General features: G+C 37.0%; 1 protein-coding gene across 1 annotated transcript in view; it reads left to right on the plus strand.

Moving 5' to 3' along the window:
* LOC126335903 (uncharacterized) overlaps nt 1–21,205 on the plus strand; it is a 388,142-nt gene that overhangs the window by 316,243 nt on the left and 50,694 nt on the right. Inside the window, exon 16 of the mRNA XM_049999375.1 lies at nt 43–115. Within this exon, the coding sequence (XP_049855332.1) occupies nt 43–115 (73 nt within the window). The remainder of the gene's footprint in view (nt 1–42; nt 116–21,205) is intronic.

A 21,205-nucleotide genomic window follows, 5' to 3' on the forward strand; every position in this document is an offset into this window, starting at 1 on the left:
TTGTTACTATGAAAAAACATTGCTCATTTCCTAACTTTGTAGATTTTTCCCATGCGGCCATCCCAGATGTCATCACAAAAAACAACAGATACTTCTTTGCTGGCAGCTATTAATGGTAAGTATATTAGCTGATAGGTACCATGAGTTTAATTTCTAACTGTTTTGATTATTTGATAATTACAGACCTTCATTAATTAGACTCAAAGATGTATTTGGTATTGCTTGAAATGAACCATCCAAATTCGGTTAGCATGTTTTGTTTTTCTTGCTTGGGTGGATTTCATAAAACAGGATATACTTCATTTTAATAGTTGACTTGTGACAAGAAGCACCCAAAAATGTAATTATTATTATATAAGCCTGAAATGTAGAGTACAATCTCTCCACCAACACTGGCTATGGTATTATAGTTGGAAATATTTGCTATCATGGTATGTGTAGACAAGAATCTTCATAGGCTTTACAAGGATCATAGCATCTACATTCAAAGAAACAACAAATGAGGGGGGAAAAGGAGAAAAAAATCATGGTAGGTCTAATTGCTGGTCATTGGAAGTTTAATTGCCCACACATCATAGGAATAGAAAGTATTTCTTAAATTCGGACTGTGTAATACAGGCTCATATAATCTCCCAGTGCAAAGCACTGGAAGCCAAAATATACAAAATATTTGGATCATTAATTCCTGAAGAAATTGTGGCTATCAGAGATCTAGTAAATGGATTCTAATACTGTAGACGGGTAGCACTTAGCGTTTCAATAATGACAGTCTAAACAGTCCATCCCTGTCCTCTGATTAACATCCAGATAATAAAATTCATAAAGTTAAAATTCTCTAATATTTTTGTGTCATTGATATTTGAAGTATAAATTTATGACAACATTCAATGGGAAATGGCACTGTAGAGTCTCTTTAAAATGGCTGTTACATAAATCTTCAAACAATGAAATACTTACCGGTATCTTGACTGTCTCACTGGATCCATGGCTCAGCCATGAATTATGAGAGGTCCAATTGTACTGTGTTTCTGTGACTACACTTAATTCACAATAAATGAACTATCATAGTAACTCTCATTATAGACATGCATCAGTTCAAATGAAATTGGTCACTTTGGAAATAAACCCTGGATGTCACCTTTAAATATTTGCATTCTTTCTCAAAATTGTTGCTATGTGAATATAAACATTTTTATTTAACATGTATTTGACAGGATTCAGTTGAAATAATAATCATTACATTCCATCTTACATAGAGGCAAGTCATAGCCATGCCTCACCAGATCTGTCCTCTCTCAACACATACCAAAGACTCTCAACACTCATATAAAATGTATAACAAACAAATTTAACATAACTTGATGGTACAATGAGTCAAAGATGACCATTTACAGGAATTTACAGGAATTAATTTTAAATACATAACAGAATAATAATTTTGGCATAATTTTGTAATGAAGTTTTGGTATCAAAATACCATTAAATGCTCAAATGTCTGCAAATTAGTGATGATAGAAGGAGATGTAATTTCATAGGATAATTGACATTTTGATAACCAAGACAAAAATGAAAGAAACAGATTTTCAAAATTTAGTGCAAAAATGTAATATGGTAAATAAAATTTCAAATAATAGTTGCCAAACATCATAATGATCCCAAAAACTACCACAATGAAAAAAAGTTTTGCAATTACGATGAAATGTATTCAGAATATAAATCGTTCAGAATGGTTCATCTGACACAGACATCTACCACTGAAGAGGCATCAAAGAGGTACAGATTTATTTAAACAGAGAGAGCTACCACATAATAAATCTAATATATCAATGAAATTAATCAATTTTTTAAAATATAATACAACTGGATAGAAAAAGATTTACTCATCAAACAGTTGCAGGAGAAAGCAAATGTAAATGTTAAGGAAAAGTGCAAACTTTAGAGACTGTGGCTCCTTCTTCTGGTAGGGAAATTGAAGGGTAAGGATGAGCAATGAAGGAATACGATTTGTGAGGTTTAAGAAATTGGGACAATTAGAGACAATTCAGTCAGAATGCTGGGTCAGGGGAAATTTACTGTTTGAGATGAGAGGGAAACACTGATTGTTGGGAACTGCACCATATGAGATTTGGAAACCTGAATGCTAAGAAGTGGAAGATGGGGTACTAAGCAAGACAGAGATTACTGAAAAAATATCATGCACGAGTTAATAAAAAGTGGTAAACTACGTGTGCAATATGTGGTGATGGACGGGGAGGAGGTCAGGGGAGGGAGAGGGGGGGGGGGTAAGAAAAATTGTAAAATAAAAGTTACATGAAGATAAAAGGAAGTGCAGAAAGGAATAGTTACTTAGTACAAACGCTGAGACCAAGGAAATTAGGGCCAGGTGGGAAGTCAGGACCAAGGACATGTAATGCCAGTTCCCACCTGTGGCATTCTAAGAAACTGGTGTAGGTGAAGAATCCAGATGGCATGTGTGGTGAAACAGGCACTGAGGTTATGATGGTTATGCTATAGAGCATGCCCTGCAACAGGATATTGTGTATTGCTAGTATAGACCCTCTGCCTATGCCCATTCATCCTAATTGATAACTTGGTGGTAGTAATACCAGTGTAGATGGCCAAACAATGTTTACATTACAGCTTTTACCTGACATGTGTCATTCACCACATGATTCTTCCTTTGATTTCCTTCCTTTTTCCAGTGACAGGGCTGGTATCAGTGGTGGTAGGAGGATGCATAGGGCAAGTCTTGTGTGGGGACAGTCACAGAGGTAGGAGCCATAGGATAGGGAAATCGATGATGTGGCTCATCATCCACAATGCCTGTGCCGGTAAGTCTGCTGGTTCAAAGAACTCAGTTAGTGGAAAGAACCCTGCTGGGAGTGTGAGTGATTCTCCATACAAGATATCTATTATTGTTCTGAGTAGGCCCTCCTTGAATGCCGTACAAATGCCTAGTAGTACCATAGTCCTGTAGCGGCGGCATGGTTTCTTTCATCCATTACACCACCTACCTGTAAACTCATTGTAGCAGATCACTGGTGGGAAAGCTGATCAGAAACCTACTGCACTGCAACTCATACCAGGTAGCATACAATGTAACTAATCCAAGAATCAGGAAAAGGTCTTAACTTTGAATGAAAGGTGAAAATACTGACAAAACATTGGTATATTCTGCCAATCCCATGCTAATCTTAACACAGTCATGCACAAACATTTTTGTTCATGTCAGCAAGTTTATGATAACTTATTTTCCTGAAATCTGAACAACTACTAAACACGAATTGTTCTTTAATGAAAATGCACACGATACTATTAAGTTTTATCAGTGTTCTAATGCCCTCCAATTTTTGGTCACCAATCTGTTCAATATGCCAACATTCTATATTTCAAAAAGAAATGATGCCCAAAGAATACTCCATTCTGATTCATCAGTTTTGTTTAAGGCCAATAGAAAAACATTATTCTTCCATGTTAGGACATGCTTTTCATGACAAACCAGTCAACAAATAACACACTTTCAAACTTTACTTTTTCCCAAAATAAATAGGGCCGGCGTCTGTGGTCGAGCGGTTCTAAGTATTTGAGTCCATAACCGCACTGCTGCTATGGTCACAGGTTTGAATCCTGCCTCAAGCATGGATGTGTGTGATGTCCTTAGGTTAGTTAGGCTTAAGTAGTTCTAAGTCTAGGGGATTGTTGACATCAGATGTTAAGTCCCATAGTGCTTAGAGCCATTTGAACCCAAAATAAATATTTAACAGTCTGATATTTTGTTTACAAATTACATTATGAACTATTTTCATTTGCACTTGAATTAGCTTTCCTTCTACCATAAACTTAGTTAACATATTATGATAAAAAATTTCCCATCATCTGCCTCACACCCCCTATGATTATAAAGTTCTTTTCTAAATATTTTAGAATTATACAAATCATCAATCCTGGCTTCAAGTTTTAAATCTTTCAAAATATTCTCATTCCTATAAGCTGAAATTACAAATTTCTTACTCCAGACTTGTCAGTCTAGTCTAATCTAGCCTAATGTTTTAATTTCTTCATGAAAAATCATTTCCTACTTGACAAAATTGATGCAAATTTTCAAAACAAATTTTCAACAGTTTAATAACGTTTTCATTTATAAATTCAAGTTTTATGAAAGTCTTTTGAAGCGAACTACTTGTTTTTATTTAAAGGCACTATGATTTGTGTCTCTTCACGTAATAATGACATTTTATTATACATAGCACTAGCACATCACTATCATCTTTTCATCACATACATTTCCTTGGTTTTTGATTATGGGACCTCTGTATTGTAGTGTCCATAACATTCCTCCATTCTCCACATATCTGTCCTTCCAGAGTTTACATGCAAAGTTGTCCCTGAAACCATACTTCCATCTAAGACTACTTTTTTTCCATACATTCTAATAGACAATCTTTTATTATTACAAGAAATTATTTACAGATTTTATATTTAATTTAACTTGACTTGAAATGAAAGTAAATTAACAGAGTGTTGCTTCTTTATTTTACTTTAATCAGCAAGGCAAAATCAAGTAGAAAATTTGTTTCAAGAATTTATTTCCTTTAGAAAAGTAAATTAATCTTTTTTTTTTTTAAATTAGTTGTTATTGAAAGCAAAACTTAAACTTTTTCTTTACTTTAACTCAACTGGAGAAAATTTAATTGTGAAAAACACATTTCACACAAAGCAATTATTTACAAACATCTAATAATAAACAGTTACCACTTTCATACATCATCTCTTTGCATCACTTCTTCATATTTTTCACCACTATTGAAGAGAAATCACAATTTTTTATTTGCAATATATATGTGTACTATCTTGACATTCATTCATATTCCTTTCATAATAAATGTTTTTCAGCTTTATCCAGGTATATTTTTCGACATATTTGTTAAATTTCCTTTACTTTGTGGTATTGTATATCTGATTTTGTCATTACAGCACACCTTTTCCTGACCACTACACTTTAGTGTTCATCATCAAAATCTCCTTTATTAACTGCACTTGTCACACCCAGTTACTTTCATTTCCTTACATTTCACTCAGCCTCCAGTTTATTTCTACATATTCCAGCAGGATATTCATTCCTGCCTGCCATTATTTTTACTGATACATTAATGTTTTGTATCCTTACACATACCAGGGTATAACTTCTCATATTACTTAAGTCAATCCTTACTGTCAGCTTTCATTAGGATAATGCACCCTTTTTCTACTTTCCCTTTACATCATCACTTTCGTACCTTAATTATTTACCTACATCAACATACTTATGTGGTTACTTCACTCCATTACAGTATGACCCCCATTTCTCTCACCATAAATCATATTTTGTCATAAGACACCATGATGCCCTCTGAGACTCCCAAACACCTTCATTCACAGATAAGAAAATTAAAGATGATAGATTCAGCTCATAATGATAGAAGAGGAAGATTACAATACAAAAAGAAACTAAAATATCATTGTCAATAACTTGAGCAGCTGGTGTTCATCAAACAGCTAGCATTGAATAGGTTGCAATGCCCTTTGAGGCCATGAAGCCTAGCTCATGCCTAACTCTGGACTAATGTATCTTTATGTTCTATTTTTTTCTTGTACCTCCTTCATTTCCTCAGGTCCACCCCCACATGATCCCCATACTCATTGTAGCCCTCTAAATCTTCCATTCTTCTTCAGTACCCAATTTGTATTCTTAGGTCAAATTATTTTTTGAAAAAATGGTACAACCACATATTTCCCATTTATTTCAAAAATTACTACATTTTGATTAAAATTTAATCTCCCTTTGTATTGGTTAAAGAAATCTAGACCAATTAGCATTTTTGTACATAGATCAGGGATTATAAGGAAGTTACAGAGTACTTGCCCACCATTTATTTTCACTGGAAACAGAACTTCATGTTTAACAGGTTTCAGCTACAATTATCTGCACCCGCATTACTGCCATTAATACAAGTTCATTTCTATTTCGAAATGATTCTAACCAACTTTTACTCACAGCACATAAATCACTGCCACTATCTGCGAAACCCTGTACTTCTTCGTTACACACTTGCAGACAAATTACTGGCTGACTCAATACCTGCCTTTCATTGCTATTGTCAGAACAATCCTCCAGCAAATCGCTCACAACCTCCCTTGTATCAAAACCTTCCCTGTTTCCAGAAATTACACATATTTTTACACTCATAACTTTTGTCCCCCATACTAACTATTCTGTCCACTAATGACAGCTCAAATTTTTTTTCTGGCGTTTTGGCATTCTCCCTTTCCTCTCTCTCTTTCTTTTTTTCACAATTATTTGCCTGACCCCCAGTTTGGTCACCATTTTCCTGCTTCTCCCTTGTAGTTTCACAAATATCATCATTTATAGATATTAGTATTTCTTTTACATTGACATCACTAATCTTTCATAATTCTGCAGCTTCTGTACCTTCTCCTTCCATAGAATATGACTCAACCTCAACTTGGTTGCTAAACATTGTCTGGAAATCAGGATCTGTCACATTTTCTACTAATACATCATCCATTTTGTCTGCAATACAGTGATTATTTTATTTATACCTGTCAAAAAATCACCTAAACCTCTGTAGATCTTTATGTAGCTTATGTTGTTACTGGATTCTTCTGTTCCTCACTTGTAATCCCTGCCTGTTTAGTGCTATCATGTACAAAGGGTTTTGCTAGCTGGTTCAAATTACTACTTCTTGTCTTGTAAATGCTAGCCCTTCCAGAGATAGCATTTAGTTTGACAGATTCTGGGATTCTGTACCATTTTTTAAATTTCACCCCATTTGCTGTCACCTTGGCACAACATCATCCTCTCACACTGGAGAATATGATTGATAATTTGCACCTGCTCCCAATTACATTATTTCGCCTATCATTTGCTGGTTAGCACCACCTGCCAGCACCTCTGCTCCGGCTATTTCCACAATACATGCCAAATCTGTTAATGTTTATGTTCTGCCACAGTTCTGCATTATTTAGTGGTCTGACATTACAGTTTGCATGCTCCTCCTCATGCAAAAACTTCTCACCTCTCTCCAAATAACTAATGAATTTATGAATGTCATCCCTCAGAGCTACAATAATTTTGTTTCGCCAGTTCATGGGCAGTTTACCTTCCATGCCCATAACAGTTTGTTCTGGCTCAACTTTATTGTTTAAATATGACAAATTTGTCATCCACTTTAACATGAACTTTCTTACACTTTCCTCTCTGGGATTAAACTTTTCCCAGCCCAGAAGCTATTTAGCAACTCCAATTGTTTTTGCTTGCCCCAACATTGTTTAAAAAAAACTCCTCTTTAAATGTATCTAGAGTATCGTTCTGTTCAGTTGTGATAGCCCCCCAAGTTCTAGCCTCTCCATGGAATTTAGACATAATAAAACCTGTTTTTTATCTGTCTGACCCAAACTAGGTAGAACTTCTTCAAAGTCATTCCAAAATTCTTTTCGATGTACATTTCCTGTTGGATAAAAATGAAAAAAATTGCCTGTTAGTGACATATGATATTTAAGACAATTCTACTACAAAACTACACCCACTGCTGTTAGTTCCATGTCTGAGGTTAGTTTCAACTTAGCATAATCTACTGCTATGCTCATCCAACTTATTTTCAACCTCTTCTACCTGGTTAGTTAGTTGAAGAACATTTTCTTCAGATACACCCACTCAGTCAGACACACTTTTTACTTCATTCATATATTTGGTTCATTCAGAACTGATTTACTGTATAACAATTTGTGATTATTTGCACATATATATTCTACCACTGTTATTTTGACCTCTACTTTCTGCACACTTTCTTTTATCAAATCTACCCTTTGTTTGTTTTTAATAACAACTTTTTTCAAAGCATCTGTTACTTCAGTTTTTACAGTTTTAAGAATTGTTGACAGTTCTTCTCAACTTGAGAAATTTTGCCATCTACTTTACTTTCAAAATACTTCAAATCACTTTTCCATATTCCTTTTAAAATAGCTGTGTGCTTTTTGAGTTTTTCATCAAGTTTATTAATTTTCTGACCAATTGTTTGAGCCAAATTACTATGTTGTTTGTTTCCATCTTTTATATAACCCATTAATGCTGCAAACATTTCTTGCATACTTACAAGTTCTATTTCCTGCATTACTGTTTCCTGTTTACCTTGTTTCAATGGTACTATACCAAATTTGGTATCCACATTTGACACATTTGATTCAGTAATCCTAACAACACTGTCATCACACAATTGGTTGATACCAATTTCATGCTTAATGTTACTTTCAGAATGTACATTATACCCACTAGTTACATTAACTGACATCCTTGAAGCAGATTCTACTCCACTGTCCACAAGTAACACAGAAATATCATCAAAAACCTCCTTTTACTTTAACATCTACTCCTTCTCTCTGTCCAGGCATGCTAATTTGTGAAGCACTTACACTGACTGAGAGTTCTTTCTCTTTTATCATGTTTATGTTACTCAGTCTTTCAGCACACGCACAACAAATGTAACAAACTTAAATTATCATACATTGAATGCTGCAGCCTCGGTATGCTGAAACTGTGAGTCCGACCCCCTTCATCTGCTGTACTAGTTTCAGGGTCCCCGCTCGTCATGTAACTTGGCAGCACTGCCCTACTGTACTGCTGCTCATTGATACTGCTGTGACACTGTCTGCTGCTTCAAGGCACCAGCATTGTTATTGTGACTGTTTAACATCTTCTTCTTTCCTGTAAGTCTCTCCAGCAACTTTAAACGGGTTTCGTTCAACATTCTTCATGTACCAATTTACTAAATTTTTCATTGTTATTAACTATATGGTCTTTCACAAAATTTCTCTCAACTGCAGATTCAGTTTACTATGGGTTTTTAAATGTTTTCCTGGTGCAGATGCACCGTCTTCAGCGGTGCAGCTTTTTTTGTCCATTATCTGCACCTACCTGTGAGCTCATTGCAGCAGATCGCCAGTAGGAAAGCCGAGCAGAAACCTACCATACTGCAACTTTCACTCGGCTGAATACAACATAACTATACCAAGAATCAGGAAAAGATCTTAATTTTGAATGCAAAGTGGAAATACTAGCAGAACTTCAGTATATCCTGAACCTTGATAATGTACATGTTCACTGCCAAGTCCACGCTCATCTAACACAGTCATGCACAAAACCTTTCATTCTGAACAGCTACTAAGCACAGATTGTTATTAAATGAAAATGCTCACCATACTATTACATTTAATGGTGTCTAATGTGCTCAGGTTTTTAATCACCAATCTGCTCAATATGCGACTTAGAATTACTGTCTTTTCTCATACACAAAATTATTTTAAAAATCCATACTTTCTGAAAAACACACTGGAATAAATATGCTTTCACTTTAAAACACTTTTGAAAATGTAGCATAACTAAAACTGGCAAATTATAACATCCTTCAGAGCTCATACTACAGATGACTATGACATTGAAAGGCCGGGCTCTGACTCTTCGACTGCTGTAAGCATTCCATATCTCTAAGAGAAAAGACACATGAAGATTGGTCATTTTTTTATTTTAAGGCCAACAGAAAAACATTATTCTTCCTTGTTAGTCCACACTTTTCATGGCAAACCAATCAACAAATAACACACTTTTGAGCTGCACTTTTTCCCAAAATAAATATTTAACATTCTGATATTTTGTTTATACTTTATATTATGAACTATTTTCATTTGAACTTGAATTAGCTTTCTTTTCACCATAAAGTTAGTTAACATATTATGATACAAAATTCTCCATCGTCTGCATTCACACTGTCTTAAAACTTTCTCACACTAGTTCATACAGTGTTCATCAGTAGAACAATGATCTACATATTTACTTTAGACCACATTTGTGCATCATTCACACTACTAAAAAGCATATACAAAACTGTACAAACATAAATAAACAAAAAATCCTTCAAGAAATAAACAGAACAATTCACAAAACATTCTCTTGACCTGTTCCTTGAATGTCTCTGTGCACTACTGGACTCTGGTGGTTAGAATTCTTAACTACATTATAGTTCTTTCTGTTTAGTCCTGCCTGCTACTATCCTCTAGCAGATGAAAATTAGAACTACATACTCAACTGAATCCACTTCAGAATGTCTATCACTGTGCACACATGAGTTATTCTCCTGATATACAGGCTCTAGACATGAACGATATAAGGTGACACACCTCACCGTGTGGCACAAGAGTGTAGCTTTTATGTTGCTGTGCCACTGCTCCAGAAGCCTGTTACTCTGATGGTGGTACACAGTGCAAAAGGAGCCTGGGGCCTAACCAGGATATTCCAGATATTGAGGAAAGGAAGAGGGGGCCAATGAAAAGTTATTCTAGCTCTAGTGGGAAAAATATCAGAGAGACTGGACCTCATGCCAGGGTACAATTTTAGCAAGCCATAGCCTTGTCAGAGTAGTTGATTAATACCTTCAAGACTAGGATATGCAAGTAAGGAAACATAGATTCTACACAGCTTTGTAACAGTGTAGCAGCAAAAATGGGCCTGGAAAGCATTTGAATGCATTTACTATTATAAATTCTCTTTAGTTGTTGATTTTCCATGTTTTCTATGGAGGAAGTGTGTGCTGTATGCCTGGGATTCATGAAATGTTATCACAGTATAACAAAAATGAAAGTGATAATCGAATATAGAATATTATTGAAGGTCATTGTTTCAGTTGTGGAACTGTGTATTTGCATGAAGAAGTAGTTGATGCAATAATGCTCGCTTTCAGTCGGCTGCTAAAATTACATTGATATTGAGTCATTTTTTGACCAGAACAAATTAAAAAGAGATATGTTGAGGAATGTGACAACAGACTACAATTGTCAACTTTGCTTGCAATTAACAAAAAAAGCATCACTCTATCTATCCCATAGGCTTTTGTCAGTAAATCGAGCAAATGAACTCATAAGACTTGTTATAGTTGATAATAAGGATGGAAAGAGAAAGGAAGCGTAAGATACATTGTTGAAAAGAGATGAGTGTTGTTCAAATAAATCTCTCTCTGGATAATTATTCCAACAAATTTATTCACCAATAAATTAACTATAACTTAAATAACATAAAATACCACCATATTTTCTTTTTTTACTTCTTGCACAGAATTAGTGTTTGTTCCTCTGACTCATTGCAGTTCCTGTTCAATCAATAACTTCATCTATATCTATATCTACAGCTATGTCATAGTCCGCAAGCCACCTAATGGTGTGCAGTAGTGGAGAGCTTTTGTGCACCAACTGAACCCTCCAACCCTGCTCCACTCAAAGATTGCACATGAGAAGAATGATTGTCTGTAACATCTGTACTGGCTCTAATTTCTTGGATTTTCTCCTCCTGGTCATTATGCAAGACATACGTGGGGGGATGTAATATGCTGTCTGACTCTTCCTCGAAGGTATGCTCCCGAAATTTCAGTAGCAAATCTCTCCATTATGCACAAGGCCTCTCTTGTAACATTTGTCAATGGAGTTTGTTGAGCATCTCCATAACTCTCTTGCACCGGATAAATGATTCCCTGATGAAATGTGCTGCTCTTCATTGGATCTTCCTTCTCTCTCTCTCTCTCTCTCTCTCTCTCTCTCTCTCTCTCTCTCTCTCTTTCTTTCTCTCCCCCCCCCTCCCCCCCCCCCTCCCCACCCCCCCTCTCCCCTGCCCCCTTATCAGTCCTACCTGGTAGGTATCCCCGATAGATGAACACAGCTCAAGAATTGGTTGAACAAGCATCTTATAAACCCCTTCCTTCATGATGAGTTACATTTCTTTAAGATTTTTCCTATGACTCTCTGTTTGGTATCTGTTTTTCCCACTGTTTGTTTTATGTGGTCATCCCAATTAAGGTCACTATGGATAGTTATTCCTAGATGTTTTGCGGTAGATACTGTTTCCAGTGGTTTTTCATCAATATTGTAGCTCTACAGTTTTGGGTTTCTTTTACTATGTATGCACAATATGTTACATTTATTTATGTTCAGGGTCAACTGCCAGAGCCTGCACCATTCACCAATTTTTTGGAGGTCATTCTCCAAATTGTTGTTATCTTCTGGTGTTGCTACTTTGTTATAGACAACTGCATTGTCTGATAACAGCCTTAGAGAGCATCTGACACTTTCTACTAGATCATTTATGTATATTATAAACAGTAATAGTCCTATCACACTTCCTTGGGATACTCTGGAAATTCCTTTACCTCTGTTGATTTTGTTCCATAAACAACAAAGTTATCAGGACAAAGAAAATTAGTGTTCTATGGATTGGAGTGTGGAATGTCAAATCTCTTAATCTGGCAGGTAGGCTAGAAAATTTAAAAAGGGAAATACAGGGTGTTTCAAAAATGACCGGTATATTTGAAACGGCAATACAAACTAAATGAGCAGCGATAGAAATACACCGTTTGTTGCAATATGCTTGGGACAACAGTACATTTTCAGGCACACAAACTTTCGAAATTACAGTAGTTACAATAGTCAACAACAGATGGCGCTGCGGTCTGGGAAACTCTATAGTACTATATTTTCCACATATCCACCATGCGTAGCAATAATATGGCGTAGTCTCTGAATGAAATTACCCACAACCTTTGACAACGTGTCTGGCGGAATGGCTTCACATTCAGATGAGATGTACTGCTTCAGCTGTTCAATTGTTTCTGGATTCTGGCGGTACACCTGGTCTTTCAAGTGTCCCCACAGAAAGAAGTCACAGGGGTTCATGTCTGGCGAACAGCGAGACCAATCCATGCTGCCTCCTGTATGTTTTGGATAGCCCAAAGCCATCACACGATCATCGAAATATTCATTCAGGAAATTAAAGACATCGGCCGTGCGATGTGGCCGGGCACCATCTTGCATAAACCACGAGGTGTTCACAGTGTCATCTAAGGCAGTTTGTAGCACCACAAATTTACGAAGAATGTCCAGATAGCATGATGCAGTAATCGTTTCGGATCTGAAAAATGGGCCAATGATTCCTTTGGAAGAAATGGCGGCCCAGAGCAGTACTTTTTGAGGATGCAGGGACGATGGGACTGCAACATGGGGCTTTTCGGTTCCCCATAAGTGCCAGTTCTGTTTATTGACGAAGCCGTCCAGGTAAAAATAAGCTTCGTCAGTAAACCAAATGCTGCCCACATGCTTATCGCCGTCATCAATCCTGTGCACTATATCGTTAGCGAATGTCTCTCGTGGAGCAATGGTAGCGGTGCTGAGGGGTTGCCGCGTTTGAATTTTGTATGGATAGAGGTGTCAACTCTGGAGCATGAGACGATACGTGGACGTTGGCGTCATTTGGACCACAGCTGCAACACGGCGAACGGAAACCCGAGGCCGCTGTTGGATCATCTGTTGCACTAGCTGCGCGTTGCCCTCTGTGGTTGCCGTACGCGGTTGCCCTACCTTTCCAGCATGTTCATCCGTCACGTTCCCAGTCCGTTGAAATTTTTCAAACAGATCCTTTATTGTATCGCTTTTCGGTCCTTTGGTTACATTAAACCTCTGTTGAAAACTTTGTCTTGTTGCAACAACACTGTGTTCTAGGCAGTGGAATTCCAACACCAGAAAAATCCTCTGTTCTAAGGAATAAACCATGTTGTCCACAGCACACTTGCACGTTGTGAACAGCACACGCTTACAGCAGAAAGACGACGTACAGAATGGCGCACCCACAGACTGCGTTGTCTTCTATATCTTTCACATCACTAGGAGCCCCATCTGTTGTTGAAAATTGTAACTACTGTAATTTCGAAAGTTTGTCCGCCTGAAAATGTACTGTTGTCCCAAGCATATTGCAACAAACGGTGTATTTCTATCGCTGCTCGTTTAGTTTTTATTGCCGTTTCAAATATACTGGTCATTTTTGAAACACCCTGTAGATAGGTTAAAGTTAGATATAGTGGGAATTAGTGTTCAGTGGCAAGAGGAATAAGACTTCTGATCAGGTGAATACAGGGTTATAAATATAAAATCAAACAGGGCTAATGCAGCAGTAGGTGTAATAATGAATAAGAAAATAGGAGCATGGATAAGCTACTATGAACAGCATAATGAAGACATTATTGTAGCCAAGATAGACAAAAAGTCCATGCCTTCCATAGCAGTACAAGTTTATATGCAACCTAATTCTGCAGATGATGAAAACATTGCATAAATGTATGATAGGCTAAATGAAGTTACTCAGATAGTTAAGGAAGATGAAAATTTAATAGTCATGGGGGAGTGGAATTCAATAGTAGGAAAAGGAAGAGAAAGAAAAGTAGTAAGTGAATATGGACGGGGGTAAGGAACGAAAGATGAAGCTGCCTGGTAGAATTTTGTACAGAGCATAACTTAATCATAGCTAACACTTGGTTTAAGAATCATGAAAGAAGGTTGTATATGTGGAAGAGGCCTCGAGACACTGCAAGATTTCATTTCGATTATGTAATGGTAAGACAGGGATTTAGGAACCAGGTTTTAAGCTGTAAGACATTTCCAGGGGCAGATGTGGACGCTGATTGGAATTTATTGGTTATGAACTGTAGATTAAAACTGAAGAAACTGCAAAACAATAGGAATATAAGTAGATGGGACCTGAATAAACTGAAAGAACCAGAGGTTGTAGAGAGTTTGAGAGAGAGCATTAGGAAACTATTGACCAATACAAGGGAAATAAATACAGAAGGTGAAGAATGGGTAGCTTTGAGAGATTAAATAGTGAAGGCAGCAGAGGATCAAGGAGGTAAAAGGACAAGGGATAGTAAAAATCCATGGTAACAGAAGAAATACTGAATTTAATTGTTGAAAGAAAGAATATAAAAATGCAGTTAATGAAGTAGGTGAAAAGGAATACAAATTGACAGGAAGTGCCAAATGGCTAAGCAAGGATGGCTGGAGGAAAAATGCAAGAATGTAGAGGCATATATCAAAAGGCGTAAGATAGATACTATCTATCTATACAAGGGCGATGTACTTGAGGGCAATATTATGGAAATCGAAGAGGACATAGATGAAGATGAAATGGGGGATATGATACTTCATGAAGAATGTGACACAGCACTGAGGGCCTAAGTCAAATAAAAGGCCTCGGGAGTAGACAACATTCCATTAGAACTACTGATAGCCTTGGGAGAGCCAGCCATGACAAAACTCTTCCATCTGCCCTCAGATTTCAGGAATAATATTATAATTCCAATCCCAAGGAAAGCAAGTGTTGACAGGTGTGAAAATTACCAAACAATCAGTTTAATAAGTCATGGCTGAAAACCTAACACAAATTCTTTACAGCAAAATGGAAAAACTGGTAGAAGCTGATCTCAGGAAAGATCAGTTTGGATTCCATAGAAATGTTGAAACACATGAGAAAGTACTGACCCTACGACTTATGAAGATAGAGTAAGGAAAGGCAAACCTACATTTTTAGCATTTGCACACTTAGAGAAAGGTTTTGACAATTTTATGTGAAATACTCTCTTTCAAATTCTGAAGTTAACAGGGGTTAAATATGGGGAGCAAAAGGCTATTTTCTGTACAGAAACCAAAGTGCAGTTATAGGAGTTAAGGGAGATGAAAGGGAAACAGTGGTTGAGAAGGGAGTAAGACAGGGTTGTAGCCTATTCCAAATGTTATTCAATATGTATATTGAGCAAGCAGAAAAGGAAACAAAAGAAAAATTTGGAGTAGGAATTAAAATCTCTGGATAAGAAATAAAAACTTTGAGGTTTGCCAATGATACTGTAATTCTATCAGAGACAGCAAAGGACCTAGAAGAGTAGTTGATCAGAATGGACAGTGTCTTGAAAGTGGGATATAAGATGAACATCAATTAAAGTAAAATGAGGATTGTTGTTGTTGTTGTCTTCAGTCCTGAGACTGGTTTGATGCAGCTCTCCATGCTACTCTATCCTGTGCAAGCTTCTTCATCTCCCAGTACGTACTGCAACCTACATCCTTCTGAATCTGTTTAGTGTATTCATCTCTTGGTCTCCCTCTACGATTTTTACCCGCCGCACTGTCCTCCAATACTAACTTGGTGATTCCTTGATGCCTCAACATAAGTCCTACCAATCAATCCCTTCTTTTTATTTATTTATTGTTCCGTGCGACCAAATTAAGGAGAAGTCTCCATGGTCATGGAACGAGTCAATACATGAAATTATAACACGATATTAGAAACAGATAAAATGAAATATAAAAAAAACATATTCAGGCAACAAGTCATAAGTTTAAATAAGGAAAATCAACAATGTAACACTGGAATTTGCTTAATTTTTTAGCTCTTCCAGGAGCTCCTTAACAGAATAGAAGAAGTGAGCCATGAGGAAATTCTTCAGTTTAGACTTAAAAGAGTTTAGGCTACTGCTAAGATTTTTGAGTTCTTGTGGTAGCTTATTGAAAATGGATGCAGCAGAATACTGCACTCCTTTCTGCACAAGAGTCAAGCAAGTGCAATCCACATGCAGATTTTATTTCTGACTAGTATTAACTGAGTGAAAGCTACTAACTCTTGGGAATAGGCTAATATTGCTAACAACAAACAACATTAAAGAAAATACATACTGTGAGGGCAATGTCAGAATTCCCAGACTATTGAATAGGGGTTGACAAGAGGTTCTCGAACTTACATCACATATAGCTCGAACAGACCGTTTTTGAGGCAAAAATACCCTTTCTGAATCAAAAGAATTACCCCAAAAAATGATACCATATGACGTAGGTGTATAAAAATATGCAAAGTAAACTACTTTTCGTGTTGAACTGTCACTTATTTCAAATACTGTTATAATGGTAAATAAAGCAGCATTTAGTTTCTGAACAAGATCCTGGACATGGGCTTTCCACAACAGCTTGCTATCTATCTGAACGCCTAGGAACTTGAACTGTTCCATCTCGCTTATAATATGCCTGCCCATTCTGTTTGATCAAAATATCGGTTCTTGTTGAATTGTGAGTTAGAAACTCTAAAAACTGAGTATTACTGTGATTTAGCATCAAATTATTTTCCGCTAGCCATGATCTTATTTCATGAACTACATTATTTGATACAAAAAAGATCCTTCACTATCAAGCTGGTGTCATCAGCAAACAGAAATATTTTTGAATCACCTGTAATACTAGAAGGCATATCATTTATATAAATAAGAAACAGCAGTGGCCCCAGCACCGACCCTTGGGGAATGCCGAACTTAACAGTGCCCCATTGGGACTGAACATCTTTACCACTCTCAATATTGTGGAGAATTACCTTCTGCTTTCTGTTCTTAAAGTAAGAGGCGAACCAATTGGAAGCTACTCCCCTTACTCCATAATGGTCCAACTTCTGCAGTAATATTTTGTGGTCAACACAGTAAAAGCCTTCGTTAAATCAAAGAAAACACCTAGCGTTTGGAACCTTTCATTTAATCCATCCAAAACCTCACAGAGAAAGGAGAATATAGCATTTTCAGTTGTTAAACCATTTCTAAAACCAAACTGAGCATTTGACCACAAATTATGTGAATTTAAATGCTCCAGTAACCTTGTATATACAACCTTCTCGATAACTTTAGCAAACACTGATGGCATAGAAATAGGTCTAAAATTGTCAACATTATCAATGTCTCCGTTTTTATAAAGTGACTTCACTACCGAGTACTTTAATCGGGCAGGAAACCGACCACTCCTAAAGGAAAAGTTAAGTACTGGGATATCATACATATGACAATGTTTCAGTATTCTGCTAGATACCCCATCATATCCATGAGAGTTCTTGGTCTTTAGTGATTTAATTATTAACTCAATCTCCCTCTTGTCAGTATCATGGAGGAGCATGTCAGGTAACAGTCTCGGAACACTTTTTTCTAAGAGTGCTATATGGTTCCCTGTTGGGACTAGGTTTCTATTTAGTTCATCTGCTATATTCAGAAAGTGATTATTAAATACTGTACATATATGCAACTTATCAGTAACACAGACATTCCCACTATGCACTGATTCTATATCCTCGACCTGTCTCTGCATTCCAGCCACTTCCTTTACGACTGACCATATGGTTTTAATTTTATCCTGAGACTTAGCACTTCTACTTGCATACCACATACTTTTTGCCTTCCTAATAACATTTTTAAGCACCTTACAATACTGTTTGTAATGGGCTGCTCCGTACAAATACTTTCAGAAAAGACTTCCTAACACTTAAATCTATACTCGATGTTAACAAATTTCTCTTCTTCAGAAATGCTTTCCTTGCCATTGCCAGTCTGCATTTTATATCCTCTCTACATCGACCATCATTAGTTGTTTTGCTCCCCAAATAGCAAAACTCATTTAGTACTTTAAGCATCTCATTTCCTAATCTAATACACTCAGCATCACCTGATTTAATTCGACTACATTCCATTATCCTCGTTTTGCTTTTGTTGATGTTCATCTTATATCTTCCTTTCAAGACACTGTCCATTCCATTCAGCTACTCTTCCAAGTCCTTTGCTGTCTCTGACAGCATTACAGTGTCTTAATATCAGGGAGAGGCTAAGACCCTGTCTCACTCCCTTCCCAACAAATTCTTCCCTTTCGTGTCCCTTGACTCTTATAACTGCCATCTGCTTTCTGTACAAATTGTAAATGGCCTTTTGCTCCCTGTATTTTACACCTGCCACCTTCAGAATAAGGATAATGGAATATGATTGTATGAAATCAAGTGGTGCTGAGGGAATTAGATTAGAAAATGAGACACTTAAAGTAGTAGATGACTTTTGCTACTTCAGTAGCAAAACAACTGATGATGGTCATAGAGATGATATAAAATGTAGCTTGGCTATGGCAAGGAAAGCGTTTCTAAAGAAGAGAAATTTGTTAACATTGAATATAAATGTAAGTGCCAGGAAATCGTTTCTGAAAGTATTTGTACAGAGTGCAGCCATGTACACAAGTGAAACATGGATGATAAATAGTTTAGACAAGAAGAGAATAGAAGCTTTCAGAATATGGTGCTACAGAAGAATGCTGAAGATTAGATGGGTAGATCATATAACTAATGTGGAGGTACTGAATAGAATTGGAGACAACAGGAATTTGTGGCACACACTGACTAAAAGAAGGGATCAGTTAGTTGACATGCTCTGAGGCATCAAGGGATCACCAGTTGTATTGGAGGGAAGTGTGTAAGGTAAAAATCAAGGAGGGAAACCAAGAGATGAGTACACTAAGCAGATTAAGATGGATGTAGGCTGCAGTAGCTACTCAGAGATGAAAATACTTGCACAGATAGAGTAGCATGAAGAGATGCATCAAACCAGTCTCTGGACTGAAGGCCACAACAACAAGAGTTCTGTTTGGAAGGAAGTCTTGAATCTAGTTGCAGATCTGCTCTGGTACTCAATAAACTTGTATTCTTTTTTCAGTAAACAGCAGTGTGGTACAGTGTCAAATGCATTCCTGAAGTCAAGGAATATGACATAAACCTAAGTGCTGTTGTCTATGGTGCTATGGATCTCATGGAGGAATAGAGCGAGCTGAATTTCACAGGATCTCTGTTTGTGGAAGCCATGTTGATTTTTATAGAGCACATTTACGTTCTCTAAGAACGTCATAATTCTTGAGCATAAAACATGCTCCATATTTTTAAAGCAGATTGACTCCAATGATATTGGTCTATGATTATGTGCTTCTGTCCTATGACCCTCCTTAAAAATGGGAATGACCTGCACTAAAAATGGCTCTGAGCACTATGGGACTTAACATCTACGGTCATCAGTCCCCTAGAACTTAGAACTACTTAAACCTAACTAACCTAAGGACATCACACAACACCCAGCCATCACGAGGCAGAGAAAATCCCTGACCCCGCCAGGAATAAAACCCGGGAACCCGGGCGTGGGAAGCGAGAACGCTACCTCACGACCACGAGATGCGGGCTGACCTGCACTATCTTCCAGTCAATAGGTACCCTTCATTGCTCAAGTGATCTATGATAAATTAGTGCTAGAAAGGGAGCAAGTTCTTTTGCATAATATTTGTAGAATCTCATAGGTATCTCATCTGGTTCTGATGCTTTTCCACTACTAAGCGGTTGTTGTTGTTTCACTATTCCATGATGGGTTACCTCAGTGTCTGCCATTTCAACATTTGTACAACAATTGAAAAGAGGGGCTGCATTACAATTTTCCTCAGTGAAATGATTTTGGAAGAGTGGATTCCGTATTTCAGCCTTCTCTCTGTTATCTTCTGTTTTGATGCCAGTATGGTCACCAGGCGAATAAACAGTTGATTTTGACCCACTTATTGATTTCACATATGACCAAAACCTCTTAGGGTTTTTACTCGGATTGGTTGACAAAATTTTCCTTTAAAAGTCATTGAATGCTTTTTCACATCTCTTCTTAAGTTCATTTTTGGTTCATTCAGCTTTTGTTTGTCAGCTTGGTTTTTACTTCTCTTGAGACAGAGATGAATTTATCTTTGTTTATGTAGCATTCTTCTAACATGACTATTAAACCATGGTGGGCCCTTCCCATCCCTTAAGGTCTTACTTGGTACATACTTGTCTAGGGTTGATTGCATGATGCCTCTGAAATTTTTCGATTTGTTCTCCACGTCTTCATCCTCATCACCAAATATTTGATGCTGACTGCACAGATACTCTGAAACTTGTATCCTGTCACTCTTGCCAAGGAAAAATAACTGCACAGATACTCTGAAATTTGTATCCTGTCACTCTTGCTAAGGAAAAATATCTTCCTACCTTTCTTAACAGCCTTTGTAAGACCCATTGTCATAGATACTATCATAGCCTCATGATCATTGATACATTCTTCTCTGTTCACTGATCTGATAAGTTCAGGTCTGTTTGTTGCCTGGAAGTTACTCTCACAAGTTGATTCTCTAACTATCTGTTCAAAGTAATTTTTGCATGAGATATCCAGAACAATGTCACACAAGTCCTTGTTTCTGGCATCAGTTCTGATAGCTTGACACTCCTAACCTATAGCTGGCAAGTTGAAGCCACCACCCATTACAACGGTATTATCAAGAAAATTATTAACGATATTCTGCAAGTTCTCTCTGTAGCACTCTACCACTAGAGCTCCTGATGCAGACAGTCTATAAAAGCATGTGATTACCGTTTTTTACCAATCTTTAATACTTAACACTTTTTGACTAGACTTAGCACATCAAAGTTAAATTAATTCATGTGTAT

Source organism: Schistocerca gregaria, chromosome 2 (genome assembly GCF_023897955.1).
Source record: "Schistocerca gregaria isolate iqSchGreg1 chromosome 2, iqSchGreg1.2, whole genome shotgun sequence".
Lineage (NCBI taxonomy): Eukaryota > Metazoa > Arthropoda > Insecta > Orthoptera > Acrididae > Schistocerca > Schistocerca gregaria.